This window comes from Myripristis murdjan, chromosome 23, assembly GCF_902150065.1.
Source record: "Myripristis murdjan chromosome 23, fMyrMur1.1, whole genome shotgun sequence".
Classification (NCBI taxonomy): domain Eukaryota; kingdom Metazoa; phylum Chordata; class Actinopteri; order Holocentriformes; family Holocentridae; genus Myripristis; species Myripristis murdjan.
In genome coordinates, this window is record NC_044002.1 from 7,788,031 (window position 1) to 7,811,464 (window position 23,434).

The following is a 23,434-nucleotide window of genomic DNA, read 5'->3' on the forward strand; positions in this document are numbered from 1 at the left end:
CCTGGAGCATACCTCTTCAACTGTGTAGGCTACTCTATATGCAAAAGAAAAAAATGCTTTTCTCACTAAGCCAGGTAAAAATACATATATTTTCTCTTCCTTTTAGCTTTCTATTCGATTCATTTGACTGACGTAGTCAAACACTTTTTTTTTTGTAGTGTGGACAGGGAAACTTCAAAACAATGGGAATTTTGAAAACAGCTACATGTGGCTAATGATGTAGTCATTATGTAGTCATGTGTTGCCTTTCAGTGCAGCTCAGCTCCAGACAAAGAACAGTCTGATTTGTTTTTGTCCACGTTGTGTCTTGGTTTTCCCATCCTGCTGCTGCTTCATGCATCCGGCTGAGTTCCCGCTACCCAAGAACCCCAAGCTGACGCAGCTCGGCAACACTTCATCGACGGCAGAAATGCTATAAAGGCCATGGATTAGGGGCACACACACGTCAATAGAGTAGATTATGCCGTGTTGTTGTGTTCAATTAGCATATCGCTGTGGATGGAAAGCAAAAGTCCCCTTCCAGTTTTGACGCAGGCCTGCTCTTTGTGCCCCAAGTCAGTTCTGCACATTTGCAGGAGTGTGATATGTTATATGACAATGATATATTGACATAAATATTCCACATGTACGGGCTTAAACATGACAAAAGTGATACGATGCAACTCCACACTTAAATATGAGTTTGTCAGGCAGGAGAGGAAGCCTCTTAGAGAGGTTTGTTAAGTCGACAGTGGTTTTCATTTTTTTTTTCTACAGCAGATTTCAACACTTTCTAGTGTTTATTTGGTGAGCGTACTCAATAAGCCAGTGCCACAAGCATAACCTCTTTTCTGTGGGTATTTCGTAACTCTGTCTATTGATAAGTTACTTGTTTTTGTTTATTAAAGGAGTAGGTCTAATGCACTTGTGTGCGTCCCCCTGGCCCTCTGTGTGTGGCCTTTTTCCATGTGAAAACACGGGCGAGATCATAGGACGCTGAATAGAGTGTGTGTAAATGTGTGTCTGAAAGAAAAGAGAGAGAGAGAGAGAGAGAGAGAGAGAGAGAGAGGGAGGGAGGGAGGGAGGGAGAGAGAGAGAATTATATGAAGAAGAAAAAAGTCTGCAAATAAACACGATTAATTGAAATATGGTCTTTGGATATGGGCTCTCACTTTCATAAGCCTGAAACAAGAAAGCCATTACTATCAGCATAACTATGTGAGTTCTGCTTGCCAATGACAGAAGCAGCCTTATAATGCCAGAGTTAAATGAAATGTCCTCATATGGGCTGCAGATAAAAAAAGAAGAGGGGCACTGAGGAGATGAGAGGCAGGATAAGAGACTGAGTGGGTGTTTGGAAGATAGATATAATGCGCAGAAAGTAATGGAGGCATTCATGCATAATTTGATGTCTTCAATTTCAGCTGTTTCGGCTCTGATGCACTCGCCCAAGCCATTGTTTGTCATCCTTATTATTGTGTTTTTATCATTAAACAAGCCCGTCATTCAGCGCCGCTGTTCAAACTGAGCTCTGTTAAGACTTTCCTTCAAACACAATGCGCACGCACACTCACACACATAGAGGGAGAAGGCACACACACACACACACACACACACACATACCACACATGCTGTTTTTGTTCCGGAGCGGGCTTCCCTGGGGGCTCCTCCAGGGCTGTTCTGAGAGATAGCAGGGACCCTCTCTCCACATTCTCTCCCCCACTGTCTGACCTTTACAAAACACAAGTCAGAAAATCTGTGGCATTTCCCTCTAATCATCAGCACCTAAACGTATAAAAAATGATGGCATGCCACAATTAAGGTGTCCAAAGGCCCCTTGAGAAATGACTCACTTTCTTCAAGGTGATGGTCGTTATCAAAGCCCCATTAATAAGGCAGTGCTTCCCTCGCTCTCGATTTTTTTTTTTTATCATTTGCCATGTATTTATCTATTTCTTTCAAGTGAAGCGCTTGTCAGGACTGTTTACATTCTTTATTGCCTGTAATCCAGCTGTTTTCGTGAGCTCTATATGCTTCACTTTACATCCCGCCTGCCGCTTTGAAAGGCCTTTCCCTGTGCCCTGTAGCGAAGACGCTTTTCATTTCATCTGCGCTGGAATCTCTCAAAAGCTCAGCTCGAGGAACACACAGAAAGAGAAACTCTCAGATAAATCCTTTCAATATTCTGTGTGTCGAGGTGAGGCAATCATTCCCACTCTGAATCACAGCTCAAACGCTGAGATGGTAAAGCCAGTGGAAGTGGATTTCTTTGCTTGACTTTTCCCAAGGACACAGAGCCCCATTCTGTCTCTGTGGCTTAAGATAAACAAACAGCAAACAACACAGCAGAACTGGTCAATACAATAGTTTGTTTTCCCTTTTCTGGAAATGAGCACCTAAGAAAGGACACTGCTCGGTGTGAATGTTCTTGTCTGTTTTTATTCAACATCTTTTTAACCAGTTGATGCCTTTTGCCAAGAAGTAACATAGTAGCTGCAGACCAACAATATACAATATCTATATTCAGAGCACAAAATCAAAATTATGCACAAGAAGGCACTGAGTGGAGTGCAGACCAATCAGTGTTGCCACATTGATTAGATGTTTTCCAGCCTAATAATTGCTCAAAATCTACCCAAAGTGATTAAAAAAATGGAAAAATATGTTTGATAACAAACAATACAAGTTCATTCATAATGGGGCAACATGGGGCAATAATAAAACAACAATTGAAGTGCACTAGAACGTAGATTGAGGCAACATAATAGACTGTAGGCTGCACTATAACAATACAACACTTTTCCTTTTCTGCCCTCTGGCCAATAAATAAATAAATAAATACATACATACATAAAACAGTTCGAATGCCAAAAATAATAGGTTTTATGTCGTAGTGTAGTATATTTTATGTAACTTGGAAAACTACTTCTTCTTTTCCCTGCACAATGCAACCCAACACTACCCAATCTGATGACGCTTGTGTGTAGCCACGCCCCCTTTGCACAGTGCTGTTGTCATAAGACACGCCCCTTTCAGCCAATCAGTGTGTTGGTCAGTGCCACCCTGCTGGGTTTTGTGATGTCAGTTTGTGCTAAGCCCCGCCCATTGCCACTACTCCAGGCTTATTGGCTCAAAGAATAAATAATTTCTTCAAGGCTAGTTCATGACCAACCTTCGCACCAAGTTTCATGCAAATCCCTCCAGCACTTTTCAAGTTGTGGTTATGACAGGCTCACAGAGGGATGTTCAGACGGAGGTGGGGTAAAAAGTGTGGGCACGGGGTAAAAAGGAGCGAGGTAAGGCAATGTGTCACAATAAAATGTAATCAAAACCACATAAAAGGAGAGAACAAGGTGAAATCTCCGCACAAGTGTTCCCAAATATAATAGTCAATGCCGGCGGGTTACCAGAGGACTGAAACCTATTTCAGCGTCGACTCAACAAAAGCGAGACAGCTACTTAGTGAATCTGCCACAGTATCCTTCATTAGCAGTTTGAATTCAGCAGCTCATTCAGCTTTGAGTCATTCAGCAGTGAATCCCACGGAGCAGGGTGCATGAAGGCACTTTAACCTGATTCAGATAGGAACAGACAGAAAAACAACTCCATCAGGTTTTTTAGCGATATAAGAGCAAAAATGGTTTCGGACGGAGCCCCAGAAGGTCCTTGAATGTTCAACTCCACCAGTGGATAAGTTTATAATTGGACAAGGAAAGGCGGCCAGCCCTCAGCATACAAGCTGCAATAACAAGCAGTGTTAGAGTCAGTATTACATTCTCTAAAGCCCATCATCTAACAAGTAGTTTGATTGTAGGTATGCCTACCTTCGCACTTCACGACAGGTTGCCTTAGCTTGTGACTGTTTTACAGAATGTCTATTATGGAAGTGTGTGAGTTACCCTTCATTTTTCTCCTGTGAATAACCTGCTACTGATTCCTGGTTTGACACAGGGAAGATGCAATTATGATAACATGTGTCCAAATCTCTCCAGTAGGATTTAGAAGAAAAGCAGCTACGACAGGCTAAATGTAGCTCATCTTGCAATCTATTATTCAATTGTTATAAATATAATTGACAGAAGCGGTGTTAATCTGTGTCATAGTCATACAACAGAAAAATAAACAAAGATTCATACAAAACAGCTACAAATTGTGAAAGAGCTGGCACTCAGATGACAGTCAGCCATCAGAGACTCAAACATTTTGTCTTTCTCTAACTGAACGTGCACAGGAGACCGTATGAAGCAGTTAATAAACATAATCACTGTTTAACAGGCCTAAATGTAGTATCACATAAGACTTTGTCCATGAAGTATCTGGGTCGTGCATGTTTTTAATCAGTGTTTTTAATCAGTGTATTGTATTGATTAGAAGGTTATTTTCCAATCTGCAGTAAGACTCTTGGAAGCTGGGAGATCCTAATTAAAAAAAAAAGAGAATCATTTGAGTTGGGCTACAGGATAATCTCACATCGGCATAACTCCAAGTCTCGCGAGATGAAGCCGGAGCGAGCTGGGGACGAGTTGCCTGCGGAAGCTGACGATTACAGTCTTTGATTTGCTGCCCCCAGGGGTAAAGACTTATTAAAAACATGTATAATTCATATGCGGGCTAACTGGGAGTAAAAGCCTGCACATGTCCTACCAGAATATTTGTTTTTATCATTAACACACCACAGAAGGGGCTGATGCTTAATTGCATGCTCCCCATATGTATTTAGATAACTTCTGTGATTAAGAAAAGAATGGGATTCTGAGGGGCTAATGGCTTAAATTAAAGGAACCAAAACCCATTCTTCACAGACGGATAATGGTGGAAATCTTTTTCACTCAGCCAAGATAGCTAATAACCTAAAGTGATTCTCCTTTTCTAGGGTCTTATAATTGATTCATTAAACTGCTCTCTCCTTTATTCCTGCACAGTCGGCTCCATTGCCTCTCGCCTTGGTATCAAACACAAGCAAGGGATCTGATAGTATAAATAGACTCTCCTTTATGTACTCGGCAGGGATTACGTCAGTCCTAATGAGAGAGACAAGGAAGATGGAGAGCATTTTGCGTCGGGTGTTTGTCTGTCCTCCGGGTTGGTCGGGCATCTTGTGTGTATTTGCTGGAGCATGCAGAGGGTCATTGAAGGTCTATCGATTTGCGGCCAGTATTGGCTTTCCTCCTCCAATCTCCTCACCGGGAACTCACCGCTGCTTCTGGATCGATGAGGCAAATGGAGGGTTTGATAGGACTAATTCTCACTGGCTCATGGGCCACATTGACCACTGGATGCATCTGATGTTTCAGTTTCAAAGTAACACCCTGTGGTGAAAGACTCACAAACGCAAAGTTCTCCGGTTCCTGGTTCGCATACCTCCAGGGGGACGACCACTTGATGTCAGGATTAATTCTCATCATCCAATTAGTGAGCTATGATCATCTACCACTTTGTCTCAAAGTCAGAAACCACTGAAGAAAAATTCTCATATCTAATGTTATACATCGACAGTCTGAAGCTCTGACAGTGAATGGATCTGAGAAGTCATTACACAGATTTGTTGGCAACTTTACCTCAGTGTGAACTTACTTCAACTTCTCGGACAGAAAATGAAGTCTTACATCCGAGGACTGTAAATTCACTGAGCTCTAAGGTATTCCTGCATCTAATATCCCACCTAGACTAGGAAAACTTCTCAGGACAGGTAGAGCAATGACTGATGACTGATATTATTATTTGATCAAGCTTATAAATTAATAGATTCAGGTCAAGTTTAGAGAGAACGTGGTGCCCGAATGCTCCTCTGAAGTTAATTATTTCAACAAAAAGTTAAACTCAAAAAGATAATTGGAAATTCTCCCTGATCTTTGCCCTCCATTATTATAATAATAATAAAAAATACAAGAAAAAAGTGCCCGAACCTTGCTATATGCAAGTGACACCCTTAATATTCTCAGAAAAAAAAAAACGCAGTCCTGAGTGCTATGACAGCCGCATTTTCAACCAATTCCAGTTTCATTTTCTGTGCAGCTGTACATACTGTTGCCGTGACGTCTCGGATTGGGCCTTGGCAAAGTGTCCCCTCTTGTTTCTCGGCCACAGGAGACTCTCTAGAGCATGCCAAATTGTCCGAGAACATCGGAATGACATATTTCTACAAAATCAATGAAATTCAACGGCATTCAGTCAGGATAATCAGGAGCAGGGTGATCCTCTCCCGCAGGGTGGAATCCCACCTCTTTGTGGGCTACAACAGGGAATGACTCATCCAATGACACTGTTGGCTGAATCTCTCTGATTGCGACTTGAGCTGATGTTAAAAAAAAATCCCACTGCTGCCGCCTATCTAAGTGCGTTTGAGTCATGAGAATTAGCGACTGAGTCGTGGTCAGGTTGCCAGGGGCAGGGATTTGTAGGGGGAAAAAAGGTGGTCGGTTATTTTCATTGTGCTCTACTTTTCTCGGGAAGTGTAGGTGGGCGGTGTGTGTGTTTTCTGTGTGAGAGACAGTGAGAAAGAGCGAAAGAGAGAGGGAGAGAAAGAGAGAGGGAGAGCATTTATGGGAAAAGCACAAGTGGAAGTCCTTTGAGCAGAGGTAATCCATGGTGCTTCTTATCAAAGCGCTACACTGGCAGCACACATGCCTACCAAATGATAGTCAAATGCTCCGATCCATCCAGTCATCCATTATAAGTGCTGTCATGCTTCAGAAATAGGAGCTACATGGTTGTGAGAGACTTCCATTTAATTTCTAGGCCTCTGGAGGGGGAAACCTGTAGTCTCAGAGCACTTTCAGTGGTGCAGGGGAAAATGTTTAATGTACTTTAATTCCTTGACTTTCTTTCTTTAACCTACTGTAAAGAGTGCTCATTCAAAGTCATCAACCCCGATCCACCATTTTCTGTAAGAATTGCTGAGGAAACGGTGTACTTATCTTTTGAAAGGCCACAATGCTTCCTCTTAGAAAATGATCTTTATCGAGACTTTCACCGAGTTTTCTCTCTGAGAGTCTCCCTCACTTGCTCATTGTGTGTACTTCTTACAGTTGAGTTTCAAAGAGTTTTCTTTTCTTTTTTTTCTCTTTCTCTTGCTTTTTAGATTAGGGAGTGGAATACTTTGGAATCTCTCAGAATGAGTCAACATTAAAATTGGAGGATGGAGTCTCAAGTATTTAATCAAAACGGAGTTTGTAAGAGCTGCTGCAGTCAAAGTAGTATAAAAATCAATCTTCTGAAGGATTCAGATGACTTTTACTGGCAGCCAGAGTACTGTTGCCAGCATTAGGCACATTGTGGAGTTTCTAATGAGGGCCGGGTGGAATTAAATCATAGATAATAAAAACACTACCATAACATGCTTAAAATTAAATGTATGGTTTTTGAATACGGCTTTAAATTAAATAGCCTGTCGCTGTTCCTTGCATCATAAATGAACTGAAACTTTTTGGTTTTAAGTAAGGCGAACTGAGAACTTTGGAATGAAACTTCACTGCACGATGGGATGGAGGCTTGCAGCCAGCTGATGATTAATTAAACACGACAAACGGAAATTATTTCCCTGCCAGGCTCTACCTTCTTCAGTAATTTGAGCACAGAGGAGCATTTTTGGCATCAAGACGCTTGGTAATTGCTTCAGTCTCATGCTGTCTCTCCCCTCAGAGTGTGCTGTTTGTTGTAGGATTTCACTTAAAGAAAGAGAGGGCAAAAAAGTGGAAGAGCTTGTGTTGGCGCAACAATCCCACCTCCCAGGGTTACACAGTGCAGTGAAGCTGTTGATAGTGACAGGCTCCGGTCTCCTCTCTGCCGGGCTAGAGACAGACGCCAAAGCAAATAATGAAGGAAAGTCTGTGATGCAGAATATACAAAACAACTTTGTTTTGCAAATGGTGGGAGTTAATAGTAACCAGTTCATCTGCGAAATCCCCGACATAAATGACTCTGTGCAAATACTACACACAGTCAGACGAGCACAGATCCACATTTTTGGCACGGACCTCTTCTGTGTCTTTTCTATACAATGAAAGCACAACAGAAGCATATGCAGTTGCCATCTTGCCTTTCTCCGCTTTACTGTAGCGGGCGGCGATGTTTTAAAGTGGAACTGAGCAAACATTTTCTGACACAAACTCAAGTCTCTCAGACTACAAGCTGCTAGACAATTCCCTGCACCCTCTGGCAGCTGGAAAGTGAGCAGGGTTTTAGTTCCAATTAATTTCTTACTAACAAGAAAACTATAGTGTAGCCATCATTTGCTGCCCTTCAGCGAGCTTATAACATGAGAGATTTTAGAGTTTGTTACATCTGTAGTGTATAATCTTGTTCTTGATGGAATATTGTCGCCTAAGATATTTTAACACTGTCAAAAAAAGCTATTGGTGGTCCATGCTGGCGCTCAGTGGTGTATTTTTCCTTTTGCTGCAAAAGAACTGACCGAGTGTAGGTGGACTTCAGTGATAAAAGTCAGGTCTTGGTGTCAGTTCCTCAGGATGATAGAGTAAAGGCTTCTTTCTAGACTCACCGTTTTGTGCTGATGTTCTACGATCATAGAGGGAGAGATCCACCATAAAGGGCAGAGATACCAAATTTCTCCATCCGAAGTACGCTCCATAGACCAGAATGTAATTCAGCTAAGAGATAGGTTGTGTTTTGAATAAGAGGTGTGACTCTTGCTCTTTGTCAACCAGGGGAAAAAAACTCTGTGGGTTGTCAAAAGGCATTCTGTGAAATCTGGGAAATCACAAACTGGAGCAGAAGAAGGAGGTGAGGCAGGTTAACGGAAAGTGAGCTCGCCGAAAAACTTAAATTACAACACTTCACCGTGGGGTTGCACCGAGCGTCGTAGATTGATGATGGTGCAAGAGTGTGCGGGGAGGATGGAGTTTTCCTGTAACGAATGGGCTCTCTCTCTCTCTCTCTCTCTCTCTCTCTCTCTCTCTCTCTCTCTCTCTCCTTCAGGATGCGTGGACAGAAGCAGTGGGCACGGGTGGCTGTGATGGCGCTTCTGGTGCTAACGGTGATGGCAGCTGAGGGAGGCAAGGCTGAAAAACAAGGTGAGTCTCCGGGTCCTTGCAAACGTCAAAGCAGTGTGTGGCGTGCGCGTGGTCCAAATGAATGAAGCTTGATGCGTCTTTGAAATCATGTTCATGTTGAAATCTGTTAAATGTCGGGTGAAAACTATCTGAAGCCATCAAGCTTCATATTCAGGCTGTTTTATCAGGTTGTTTGTAGGTTCAGAGAAGCAACTTCTGCAGTTTATAACTCAAATAAATTGAGCTCCCATGTTCCCAAATTGGCAGGAAAGATTACACTGCAAAAAAAATGTCTCTTAGAACCACATTCAGCCATGTTTTTAGAGTGAAATCAGATTTTCTGAAAAAAACGACACTGGACTGCACATTTTTCCCTTGTTACCAAAGCAGTCACTATTCCAAGTGTCAGTAAATTTGACACTAGGCCAAATAAGGCACTCCTACAATAAGATACAGTGGTGGGCATTCTGAGTCTTTCCCAGGAATCAGTTCATTTGGCTCTGTTCACTAAAAAAAAAAAAAAAGAACCGTTCTTTTGGCTCTCATTTGGTTTTCGGTTCATTTATATTTCAGTGTTTTCAAATGAAATGTTGGCAACGAGTTAAACCTTTGGAGAATGGATATTAATTCACTTGATGCGCCATACAGTCAAAATGGTGTGCAGTGTATGCGATCTTAACTTTGCTCAAATTACATGCCAGCACACCATTTGGGCGAGAAGTCTACGGATGAGGTGAGTTTCCAACAATTTTGCAATTCTGCCCTGGGTGTAGAATGCATAATGGTGATGTTAAGCTTTGGTAGTCATGACTCATATTATTCTATCATAACATTTATGGATTAAAAACACATAAAACAAGACCTTATTTGATATATTACTGTTTGTTGAGCCCCAGTCATTACATCAGGTCGACTGTATCTCCAACAACGTGTAGGTAACTTTATATTCATTCCATCCTGTTTGCAGTGGAACAAAACTACACTCCTCCTGGACTTTGGTGCAATATATAGCCAGTGGAAAAACTCCATCTGCTTAATAACAGTCTGTGGCCAGAACTGCTAAAAAGAAAGTGAATTTTTGTTATCAAATATAGATCTGGGCACTAAACTATTGAGAAGAACTGGTTTCCTACTTCCTCCCAAATAAAGCTGTTCAGTAAGTTTGTTTGCGCACCATCCTACAAGAAAGAGGGTGGAATTTTAATATAACTGCTCAGCGTTAGATTAGATGGCTTTTTGAGATGTACATTTTTTTTGGCAGTGTTGACTTTTAATAAATGTCACATCTAACCTTTAACTGGAGGATCCCAGTTCTGTGTTGGTGTTAACTTTCTCTGCTGCAGTCAGCTGTGTGTCTCTGACATTACAGGAAAGAAGGAGCGCAAGTCGGACTGCGGAGAGTGGCAGTGGAGTGTGTGCGTGGCCAACGAGGGCGACTGCGGGCTGGGCACCAGGGAGGGCACACGCACCGGCACTGACTGCAAGCAGACCATCAAGACGCAGCGCTGCAAGATCCCCTGCAACTGGAAGAAGAAGTTTGGAGGTGAGGGAGGAGGCAAACCCTGCCGGGAAAAATGCAGAACTAATGGGTAAAGCTGGATGGAAGTCATATCTGAGCACAAGGCTCAACCAGAATAAGTCCTTTCTTTAATGGATACTGAAGTCATAACTCGTAACCTTTTCATAAAAATAAATGTTTGTTTTGCTACTCTCTACCCGCACTTGGTGCCATAGAATCCTGATTTGACCCATTGCGAGTTTTTGGAGGCTTTAACATTTGCTTTTCGAGACAACTGTCTTGTACTCCAATACAAGGCAACTGTTTTATGTTAATGCACAAAAAAGTCACATAGGGCTCTATCTTTCACATGCTACCCGTTGCCACTACCCACTACCCGTGAATTATGCATTTAGCAGCTTCCACTATCCCTAAACGGTGTCTTGTGGCCACACTACCCGCTATCCGTTATGCCGACTCCATTATTTGCGCCTGGAGGTGTGTCCGTGGGCGTGTTTATGCACTTTCCCTACAATTGCTATCTTGACCACACACGTTAGGGAAAGCGTATAGCGGGTCCTCAAACCATCCGCTATCCCATTTGGGCTTTTACAAGAGCACGCCCAGACGGCTTCAATGCACGTCCACTTGGACACATGTGGACGTGCACATGCGGCTCCACCTCCCCAATTAACTCGCCTGTAAAAAGCCACCTTGCTTTAGCCTCAGTCGAACTCCTGAGAAAATGGCAGAGATAGTGCTAAATCGCGACCTTCCTCTCTCCATCACGGGTTTCGGTTTGCGGATTTGGGATAGTGCAGCCTGCTCTTAAAGGCAATGGCACCTGGCACACTGATTGGTTTAACTGGCGTAACGCCCAAACCACGCCTATGCATAATGTAACAGGTAGCGCAAGTGTTTTAGGGATAACGGCAGGTGTGCAAGATAGCAACTTTTGCAGGAGAACGCCTCTTATGCAATGCTAAATCCCCAAATAATGGTTTAGGGACTCTGGCACAAGATAGGGCCCCTAATGTCACATTCAGTGAGTTGTTTCCAGAATTGTCTTGACTCATGTGTCATTTTCTTGATCCTAGTGGGCTGATCTGTGTTATTCTCCCTTGTTTCAACATATTAATTTGTCAAACAAGTGAGCCTGCATCAGAAACAAGTGGGATTATCTCATCCAACAGGATTTTAAAACCAAATATGAGACAAAATGACATGCGAAGATGGACATTTTTGCAGTGTGGAAGGAAGACCGGTGGCTTGTTTGGAAATAACATAGGAACAATGCACAGTAAAGAGCTGCCGTCGCCTTGCAAGGAGCCACTCTCTCGCCTGTATAATTGCATGTCTATTTTTAGTCATTGGGATATGTTAATCAAAAGACAGGCAGGCCTTTGGAGTATTTATTTGGATATAGGATTGCTCATGAGTGCGTTTGCATGTACAGCCATTATAGCCATTATAGCACTGTTTTTTTCGCCCACTTGTGTGTGACATCTCCAAAGAGAGTGTGGGCTGCCTGCCAAATTCCCAGGAGGCAGCACGGAAGCCCTCTCAGAGACAAATTATAGGTACGGCAGCACATGGTTTTAGAGTTGGATGTTTCGGAAGTCCCTGTAGGATTCCTGCAACAATGGCCCTGTCACTCCTTCCCTCCACTTTCCATCCCTCCTTCCCTCACCCATCGCGCCCCACTCCCCTCCTCTGATGAGCACCCTGGGATCTCAGAGGCAGTGACAAGGGTCCAACGCTTTTATGTGAGAGGAAGCCGCCGAATGAGTAACGAGTGTCACAGCCACGAGGGAGCCTGGCAAGAGTGGCAACAAAATAATGGAGGGAGATATGAGAGACGCGGACGTACGAACTCAAGCACACACACACACACACGCACGTTCACACTGCATGCACGCACACACACGCATGCACACACAGCTGTTCAAACACATTTCTATAGCTTACAACCAGCCACCGCTGCCATTTCCTAGAGCAATCTTGCATCCTTTGGGGCTGAGTTTAAAAGGGGGCTAAATTTAATATCAAATGAAAGCACATATGTGAAATCCATTTCAGGAGCTGTTGGAAACACTTTCACCACCGTGCTGCCAAGATTATATCTGTCCATTAATAGCTCCAGTATGGACAACAGTAAAGCTGTTGTCGATTGGAATCATCTGGTGGAGGGTTGCAGGATATAGCAAATCAGAAGATAAAACATGAAACTTGCCATCTGTGGCTGCTGGTAAAAGCCGCATCCGTCCGTTATTTTGGCAACGGAAGAACTCCAGAACCTGGAAATGCGGTTTTAGGAGCGTTCTCTACCTGCTCTGCTGATCTTGGGAAGTTTTCTACGGATAAAAAAAAAAAAAGGCATGAAAGTCAAGTAAATTAGAATTTCTCATCACACAGCCATTCAAGTGGTTGACTCACAACTATTTCCCCCACCCGGCAGCCTCAAGGGGGCTTGTTCCACCGAATGACTACGCTGGGCTGCTATTTTAATAACGTCACCCGGGCTGAAATGTGTCACTTTATGCAATTTACTGCATGATCAGTCATATTCAGTCCCATACTATGGCTACTCAGCACCACTAAAGGGAGAGCTTTGCAAAACAAAAGCATCTAATTGAGCATCCGATTAATTATCATGCTGTGTTCATATTGTGATCATTTCGCTTTAGGGGAATGCAAGTATGACTTCCAGGCCTGGGGGGAGTGCGATCTGGCGACGGGCAAGAAGAACAGGACAGGAGTGCTGAAGCGAGCACTCATGGATGCGACCTGCGCCACCACTGTTACAGCCACCAAGCCCTGCGGAAAGATCCCCAAGACCAAGCTGCAAGGTAGGCTGGGAGCCACAAATCACTGCTCTGTCAGCTCTAAGTGTCACCTGTCAGCATTAGTGGCATCCATTGAAATGCTTTTGATGAATTGCCCCGTCTATAAAAGTATGGCCTTCAGAGCTCCATTATTGATTGAGCACCTCTTTAGAGCAAATGCTCGGTCGCCATTCAATTAAAGAAGTCAGAACATGGCGTGGACAAAGTCATTTTGCACCCCAAGCCATAAACCTCCATCATCAGCTACTAAACATTTTATAATCTGTCCAATCCGACAGTATTTAAGTCATATTGGAAATGATGGAAAGCAAGTACATCTATGTTCCAAGGGCCTTATGTTCCAAATATCCCGAAATATATTCCCTTGTATTATTAGTAGTAGTATTTTTTCAAACTGAAAACTGCATACAGTGTTCCGATGAGCCGATGTTCCCTCCCTCATGGTCCACATCTGGACCGCAGAACAGCTGGCAAACGTTTTATAGTGTTGAGGTTCGTTGTAGCTTCTGTATCTCCATATATTGTCCAGTTCATTTGTGAGTAGGGCCTGCTTATTTATGTTTTCTTATTTTAACAACGTGTCTAATGTGAGAGTGGGAAAGGTGCTTATTTTTAAAATTGTACTTTATTACATAATAGTTATATACACACACCTATACACATATATGCCCTCAATACGACATCCACATAGGCCACAATAAACACAAACAAATTTAGATATGATGGCTTGATCCTTTGCTGGGAAATAACCGGACCTCCGAAAATTTTGAGTGCATACCCCTGCCTCAGCAGAACAAGAGGAATAATCAGCTCTTTATTGCTCCATCATGTTTTGTGCGATTCCCTGCTAACAATCAAACAGACAAACAGATGGAATGGGGCGAAAACCCGTCCAACTCTGTTGGTGGAGGGAATAATGTCCATAACTTTGGTATGTTAATCAAAACGCCTAATTACATAGTACATATTCAGCACATAATATCTGAAATGGTGCCTATAGACAAGCTGCTCAAGATTCTCATTGGAAGCACATTTGTCTCATACAGTGAATAAACACTATTTCAGATATTATTTACTGAAAATGTATGATGCATTTTTGGTAATATACCAGCTTCGTTTTTTTTTTTAAATATCCTGAGAGAACATAATATGAAAGGAACTGGATCATTTTGAAAAAAAAAAAAGAAAAAAAAAGAAAAAACATTGAGGGAGCACAGGACTCTGGGTGGGCCCAGTTGGGAAGTAACGCCATCGGTGCTTGAGCGTTCCAGCATCCCAGCTCCCCATCCAGCTTGCACAGAGATGTCAACTGCAGGCAGATACTGTGATGTCTCAGTAACACAGTCAAGAGCGGTATCTTAGATAAAAGAAGAGAGCACATGCAGGAGGCCATTACTGGAGCAGGCGGTGGATAGAAACTAGTTACCACGTTAGAGCAAGAACAATGAACACAGGAAAAATAAACCAGCAAACAGGCAAATAAAGATGTACACTGGAGCTTGTGCTTGACAGTGTAACATCTCGCAACAGTGTGTATAGATTTCGATTCATCTTTCATCTGGACTAAGCTGTTGAACATTACTCAAACATCACAATAACCTCTGGTGGTTGAGACGCGCCTGGCTGCTCCATGCCTCGCCTTGAGGCCTCCGACAGCGCTGACGGCAGCTTCCCTTGAAAACATCACCCGGGCGCTCGCATGCGGACAGCCAATAAGATGCGAATCTGCCCGTCTCCCTTCGGTGAATCAAATCCTGTGTCACCAAAAGTGTCAAAACTTGTAATCAAAATCTTCTCACCACTGTAATGTTTGTGTGTGTGCTTGTGTCGCCTTCTCACATGAGCAGCTGTGCAGCCGCAAATAGAGCGCGCTCGCACGGTCAGAAATCCTCGCTTTATGTTAGAATCTGTGGGAGCCCTGTGCGCTGAGGCTACATGACTTGCCGTTAATTCATGCATCACATCACGCATGAAAAAGCATTAATTTATGCGTGAATGAATGCCAAGTCATGTCGCCTTGCTGTAAAGTGTTACCAAATCTCTTAATGTGCCCTCAGATTGAAATTATCCATGTACATGTTTTTTCCACTTTTTCACAAAATATCATGTCAGACTAAAAATCTTTTCATGCAAGAAGCTGTGCTGGATTTTTTGTAAACATTTGAATATTTGATTTTCGTAAAATCAAATATTTTCTATAGATTTATTTAGACATTTAGTGATGCGCAGTCAAAAATAATTCAAAAGGCTCACTTTTAAAAATGTTTCCAATGGTTTAAATACTTTAGCTGGTTGGATTTGTGCAAAACACACCAACCTTTGGCCCTCGGTGCAGCAGTGTGGCCAGTTTGGGCTTTTCGACAGCTATAACTGTTCACATTTACACTCCAGACAGTTGCATGGCGTTAGACTGGTTTGGCTCGGCACCAGCAGCCAGAAGGAGACGACAGCGATGAGGAGGAACAGTCCAGCAGCCACCCTGCGACGCCAGCTGATTCTCAACAGTTACAGGGAATGTTGAATTAATTGGTTTGTTTTATTAATTGTAGCTACAGGGTGTTTACATCTTGGATGCCTATAATCTTGTTTATATTTCTGAAAATCAAAGAAAAGCATCTCGGAGGAGGTTAATTTTTAAAAATTGAGTTTAGAAATAAGACAGGGTCCAATCTGAAAAACAAAACAAGAGAGACAGAACTTCGCTTGGATGTCAGATGAGGAAATGAATCTTTCTGGAGTTGTATAATTAAATGGGCAGGTGGATTTCTTTTTCTACCATGTGATTGTCCTTTGCGGAGGCCTATAGCTTTGATGGCAATAATTACAGTGTAACCTGAGTGGAAGTTTTTTTTTTTTTTTTTTTTTTTTTTTTTGGTGGTACATCTGTGACTGATTGCGTCTTGATGAATCCGACAAACCCTTTTGAATAATTCAGCATTGCAGACTGATTTATGTTCGTATCATCAGGGTGTCGGCATTATAATTTAACGTAAAGGTGAACAGGTTAACTCACCATTCAGCTATAATTGCATGTTTTAAGTTTTCTAAAACCCTGAACTTGCCTCAGCCAGTGCACTCACATTCAAATGCATGTATCGAGCCAATCAGGATGAGCCTATAATGGCGGTCTGCCCTATATAGACAAGTGTATCGACGCTCTGCAGCCACTTTGCCTAAGTGGCGCATCTGATCGGTCTTCACTGGCCCTTCAGAGCTGAGCACAGGGGAAAGGGACAAAATCGAAACCACACTCCACAGATAAAAGGAACAGTTCACCCAAAAATACAAAATGAACTTGTCGTGATAATTTCAGATGAAGAAAAGTGAAGTGTGTTTGTACAACACACAGGGAGGCAGTGAGCACAACTCCATAGCAAGCCTCCCCAAAACAGCAGCAGAAGTCAGTGGGTAGCACTTATTAGAGGCAAAAAAAATAACAAAATGAATCCATACGGCTTGTGCAACATGACCTGGCACATTTTTTAATAATGAAACACGCTTGTGTGCACCCAGGCCTCGTGCATCCATGTTTTTCTCCACTAGAACTTGGACCAAATATTTTTTAAATGTTTAATTTAACTTTCTGAATATCTATGGATATATTCATTCATCCAGGTCATCGTTCTCTTTGGGCAAATTGAATCGTAGGCAACTGGACTTGTATTTGTCTAAGGAAGACGTTTCGCCTCTTATCCAAGGGGCTTCATCGGTTTTGCCTACGATTCAATGTGCCCAAAGAGAACTTTCTGAATAGAATTTCATATCTTTCAAAAATACTAAACTCTTAGCTACTTTGGCCTCTAAGGACTCATTAACCAAAGTAGCCTTTTTCCTAAATATTTCTGAAAAAAATAAGTCAATTCTGTTAATAAGGTTAAATAAGATTTCAAAATAAAAATCCCACCCCAAGGCTCATGGGTTTCAGAGTGTTAGCTGGGTGATATTTGACCCTGTTTATATCCATATGCCCATGCATTGTTACGGTAGCAGACACCGTAACAGGTGGTAGGAGGCAAGGCATCGCCCTCAGTGAAAATGTCAGCTACCAGCTGGCAGCATCATAAGCGATTGTTTGAACAGGATTAGAATAAGAATATATATCAGGAATCCCAAACTATCCCTTTAAGGGAATAGGGCCCTGTTAAAGGTCAAAGCCTCCAGTTACAGTACAACTACAAGCCATGAAAACACAGGGTGACATGAGAATATTAGAGAAAATTAAACCACATGTATATCATTTTGAATGTGTTACCATCTTCCAGAATGACAAGACACTGGGGCTTGTGGCTGAAACTGCTCTAAAAATATTCCAGACACTGATGATAAGAAAGCCCCTGATTCATTTCAAGTGAGTAAACCCCGTCTGCCTGTTTGGTAAACAAGGGCGCAGTTGACCTGCTGTGAACATCCCATTGTCCAAACAGATTTATACCGAGTGCAGAATTACTGCCAGTGGTCATAAACTGTATTCTTATCGCGCCCAGCAGACTACATGTATGCACTCCAGGTTTGCTTAACCTTTCTGTCGCTTGATCAAACAAGCCGCAGTTGGATAAAATCCCACTTTAGAGCTATAAGATGACATTCGGTTTCCCCTAAGATGTCTCTGGCTGTCTGTTAGGACGGTATATCGGTAGTGCCGGCAAACACGCCTGTCTGCTCTGCTGTTTGTTTTAAGATTTTATGCCAAACTGGATTTGACTTTCAAAAAAAGGCGGAATCCTCTAAATTTTTCACTCACCAGTCCATCATTAATGCATTGTGACAGGATGTTTCTTAAATATGATTAGCAGCTCTCCTCGCTTCTTTAATTCCTCCTGCTATTGAAATCTATACAGCTGGGCGGTGTTTGCAAAGTGTACAGTATGCATATCCATCTCATCTGTGCGTGTAGGTACACTGTGAGCAATCTGCGCCTGTTCCAGAGCGTGTTTCTGTGTTGTTTGATGTGGAATAGGAGGGTGGAAATCGGGGTGATTTCGGCGCTGCTGAGTGACAGTAATCTGTCATTTCACAGAGTGTGACAAACAGCATTTGCAGCGCCGGCTGATGCAGTAATGTCAGGGTCTTTTTTGGGGTGACAAACACGGAGGGCTCGATGACACGTACAGATATCCAAATGTTGTGTCCTTGATGTGCGTTTTGAGGCTAATGCGAGGAGCGCGTTAACAGTTAGGCCAAATTTGATGAACGTGTTTATTGACAGTGAGAACCCCGCTGCTGCTCCTGATAATTATCTGCACAGTCATCTGCTCTATATCCTATGGCATAAAAATCCAAGAAAAGCCTATTAGTGTGTCACATGTAGAGAAAATGGTTCAAATTAAAATCCCATTAGAGACGGAATAAATGCGCATACATTTCAGAGGCAAAATCAAAGGAAGGTCCTGGGATTTCTCTTCTTCTTTTTTTTTTTTTTTTTTTTTTTTGATCTTCATACTTGATTATGTATGTGCGAGTGCATTATTTATTGGCGCAGTGTACGCAGTTTGCACCCTGAAAATGTGTGTGTTTGTGCGTAGTGCGCTGTTTACCCAGGTACATTGTTTCTAATGAAGGCCAAGTGTGTTGATTTGCAGTGACAGCCTAAAGGGGTCTGAGCTGAGGCCGAAGGAGGGGCAGAGCAGGGATGACAGTGGCCGAGATGAAGGGAGACAGTTGAGAAGAGAGACCCCGCTATCTGAGAGAGGTGTGATTTCCCATGTCTGCCAGTTGGGAGATAAGCTCCAGGAAGCAGAGGGGTTAGTGGGAAGAAAGAGAGGGAAATGCTAGTGTGGGGGTGGGGTGAGGGGAGGGAGCTGGGCGAGGGAATCATGCATGTTTTTTGTGTGTGTCAGGGGATGGCAGGTACAGTCACAGCAGTGGGATCAAAAGGCTGAAAGAGGGGGGAAAAAATATATATCTTTGGCTACAGAGCCACTGAGATTGAGAGAGAAGAGGCTATCTAACCTCCAGCTAGGGGCCGTGATCTGCCCAAGCATATTTGCAATTCAGAGCAGCCACCTTGGGTTTTAGGGGATAGGTTTCCCCCTGACTGCAGCAGGTTGCTGACTGAGGGTAGCATCTGTCATTTGCAGATTCTGCAGAAGACAATGCTAAGAGGCGCCCGGGGAGCGATGCGAGATGCAGAGTTGCGTGTCGCTCCTGTCTAGCCCGGGTGAAACGCAAAACCCCACAGAGTGAAAGAGAGAGGGATGGGAGAACAAAGAGTGACAGAAATGAAACATTATGAATACCTGTAGAAACCTCCTGGTCCCCTCCCTCTCCTCCTGCAGAACAGGAGCCAGACTCACATGGGGGAGTGTTTGGATGCCGGAGCTGATTTGTGGGTAAACAAAAGGCTTTATAGAGATAAGTCTGGCATCTCTGAATTGGTTTGGAGGTACAGTGCTTGCGTCATTCCCGCTGGACGGACAGGTAGTGCTTCAGCCCTTTGAATACAAGAGAGAACATTCAGAGCCAGGCAAAATATTATGACACTGGAACAGCTTCTCGACATCTGGGCTGAAAAAAGCAACGGCGGTCTGATTATGATTCTGTGTTGGAGGCTAAATGGAGAGAGACTAGTGTAATGTAATGTGTCAATGCAGCAGAAAGTGCTCTGGCACCATCTCATAACCACAGCTAACAGTGAGAGAACGCTTTTCTCCATCTCGCTCCCCAGGGAGCAGAATATACTGACAAAAACGGCGGGGGGAAAAAAAGAGAGTAAACATTCCAATAAATGAAAACAAGCAAACAAATGGAATGGAAGAGCAATTCCCATATTTGCATGGGTGAGAGAGCTCGCATGTCAGAAATTTTAATGTCCGTGGAAGTTTGCAGCTGAAGTGGCACGACCGGATTTCCAAGCAGGTTTCTGGTAGTGCACATTACCAATGTTAAGAGGTCGAAACCCAGCGGAAATCTCATTGAGCACACAGTCGATGTATCAGAGGATTTGCAAGTGGCAAAAACATTCTTTAAGAATAATAATAATGATAATAATAATCATGTGAAAATTAATTCAAGGATTTTAGATTTCTTTCATGTTACAGGATTGGTCAGCATTGTTAAGAAAAACAAATTTACTTAAATAATCATAATGATGACTACTACGACTATGACTACTACTACTAGTAGTCGTAGTAGTAGTATGCTTAAATGTTCAAATAGACATTTGCATGCAGTACTGCAGATCATACTGATAATTTCTGCTCTGAAACAGCCTGAGTGCCATAATGCACACATTCTTCTTATTCACTTGAGATGTCTTTCAAATGGATGTAGTGGGCTGAGCAGTAAGCTGCAACAAAAGTAATGTGGGAGGATCTCAATTTAGTGGCAAGTAGGAACTTGTTTTGGATCAGATACAGAGCCTAAACAAACAGGTGTTTATTAGTCAAGTTGACATTGCTGTTTTTTTTTTTTGTTTGTTTTTTTGAGTGTTTTGTTTTGTTTTTGTTTTTCTTACGCCCACAGACCGCATCATTTCTTAAGCTGAAAAGCTCACTGCATGAAAACAGTACTTATTTAGAGATTAATTGCTCCCTTTTTATCTGCTTTCCCTTATGGCCTCCTTCACTTTCTGCCAAGCACCTAAGAAACATAAATAGAGACATAGAGGAGCATATGGAAAAACAGAAATGATCAAATAGAGCGAGATAAGTGGAGAATTGCTGGAATAAAGATTGTATCATCGAACGGGCCAAAAACAGACTGCATGTACTGAGTCTGTGTGCAAACTAAAGTTAGACAAATTTATCAGTCTGTTCATTTAAATATTCAACATCTAAAGGTGGTTTTAGAGAGGTTTTCATTCTGTTAAGAATGCAGAATAAGGCCTGGAAATCAAGGACGAATATAGAGAATATTCTGTCACAGGTTTGACTAAGAAACTATTGATACAGGTATTGGCCTTCAGAAATCCAAATCAATCGAGCCCAAATGCAAACACACAGGTATGCATACAGACACTCAGACAGGAAGCCAGAAAGGAAGTCAGAGTGTTTGACTGAGAGACAGACGTGCGCAGACATATGCGTGCATACAGACAAATAGATACACACAAACAGCTGAGCAGATTGACAGTCCGGCTCACAGCTAGCCAGCCAAAGCTAGTTGGAGGTTACGCTCTCTTCCTGTTCACCAGAGCGGAGAGGCCGCAAAAAGAAGAAAGGGAAGCCGTGGACTGTGGCTTCTGTCATGGCTGCCAGGTACCAAATCCACTGTTGTGGGAAGATGATAAAGCACTTTTTCATTCGGTGCACGACAAGCCACCAAATCAACCCCCTCTGGCCAGCAGCCGCGGGCTCCGCTGGTGAGAGGGGGCGGGACTGCCGGCGGTGATTGCGGTGTCACACTGTAACCCGCACTCTAGGTGGCAGAAAACATCAATTAAAGCCCGTACGCTTGATTGTTATAATCTAGGGGAGCGTGGATGCCGTCCTTGGAATGCTGCAGAGAGAAGCATTTTTGTTTATTTTCAAAAACATGACCACCAGCAGGGGAATTGTGAAATTAAATCCCCTTTGTGTATCTGTTTTTCTGCAGACTCAAAGAAGCAAAAGAAGGAAGGCAAGAAGCGGGAGCGCACCCCAATGGACTAATGATGCTGTTTGTCCCCAGGAGGAAGAAAGAAGAGGGCGGCACGATGTAAACTGCCCTGATTCAACACGTTTCCTCTCTGTACGTCCTGTAGGTTGACAGTAGGAGCCTATAGCGTTGACAAAACCAGTGGAAACATGACTTGTAGTGACAATGTGTTTTATTTTGTCTTCTTCCTAGTACCTAAGAAACTATTTGTATCTTGCGATAGGAGATATAATACTCAGCTGTACGAATAATGAATATGGAAAAGATGTGTTTACTAGTGTTCTTACCTAATGATGTTATTTCTAGGATTATTTTCTCAAGAACAAATTGGATAGGATTTGTATTGCTATTGCATAGCCTAACTCTAATTTGGAGAACTCTTTGGTCCATGTCTCGACTTAATGAAGCAGTTTGCGAAAAGTGAAGCTCTAAACATCTTCACTTAATTAATCTGAGGGAAAAGTTGTGCTGATGCAATGTTGAAAGTTCTTGTAAGATTTTTTTTTTTTTTCAGTCATTTTGGAGCGCTTGACATTTTTCTCCCTGCCTCATATTTCCAATTAGAGGAAATACAGCCTGCTGTTATCTGGAGACGGCATAAAATACCCACTGTACTATTGTGCAAACTGTAACTGTTTGTTGGAGTTTGTGATCCTCCTGCTGCTGTGTTGTACCTCACTTTATATCCGCTGATTTTTACTCTCCAGGTCCAGCCTGTGTAAAATTAAAGCCCTTACATTGTAGTCTTCAACTGGAGTTAACATTCCCCTTGCTGCCTATTCCGTTTCCCACAAAAAAATAAAAACAAACAAATAAATAAATAAATGTAGAAAAGACAGCCAAAGTGTTTCTCTTCTACCACGTGCGTGTGCCCACACAGTGAGACTAGCCTGCCGTTTTCAAACACATTTCATAGATTTTTATTTGAATTTCTTTCTGAGAGAATATGGCACAATGTAACCCAATGCAATTCATCTTACGGTCATAGGTGGCCAGTGATAATAACACTCAGATTCATTGTCCAGAACAAATAATCAATCAAGAATGCATCAAAGGAAATCAATACCATTTGTCACTGTACAGGGAATATTATACTGGGTTAAGGGGGCAGAGGGTAAATGAGGGATTCAGGGGGGGAAACATTCAGATAGTAGCTATTAAACACGTGTATGTACATTTCAACTGTACCGCATCTGAATTACATATAATGTATATCATATAGATATATACAATGCAAACAATAGACTGTTAAAAGACATTTTTTCCTATTGCATGAGGAGCCACAAGCCACAGTGAGTGAATACACAATGAGCATCTACATACTTAAGCAACTGAAAGATGAAAGCTTTGTATGTACATTTGACACTTGCAGCAGGATACTGAAGTCTTTTTTCTTTTTTTTTTTTCATTGTATTTTTTTCCCCATGTGTCCATCATGGGAACCCTTGAAGTCCTGTCGGGTCAAAGAGCTCAACCCTCAAGACATTGCTTGTTCCACAAATCACTTTCCCCATGATGTCTTGTTA

General features: G+C 42.5%; 1 protein-coding gene across 1 annotated transcript in view; it reads left to right on the top strand.

The window, feature by feature from the left end:
• Nucleotides 1-22,748, top strand: part of ptn (pleiotrophin) — a 42,383-nt gene extending 19,635 nt beyond the window's left edge. Inside the window, exons 2-5 of the mRNA XM_030046052.1 lie at nucleotides 8,917-9,011; nucleotides 10,360-10,533; nucleotides 13,176-13,337; nucleotides 21,867-22,748. Coding sequence (XP_029901912.1) covers nucleotides 8,917-9,011; nucleotides 10,360-10,533; nucleotides 13,176-13,337; nucleotides 21,867-21,922 — 487 coding nt within the window. The 3' untranslated portion in view covers nucleotides 21,923-22,748. The remainder of the gene's footprint in view (nucleotides 1-8,916; nucleotides 9,012-10,359; nucleotides 10,534-13,175; nucleotides 13,338-21,866) is intronic.
• Nucleotides 22,749-23,434: the final 686 nt, after the last annotated feature.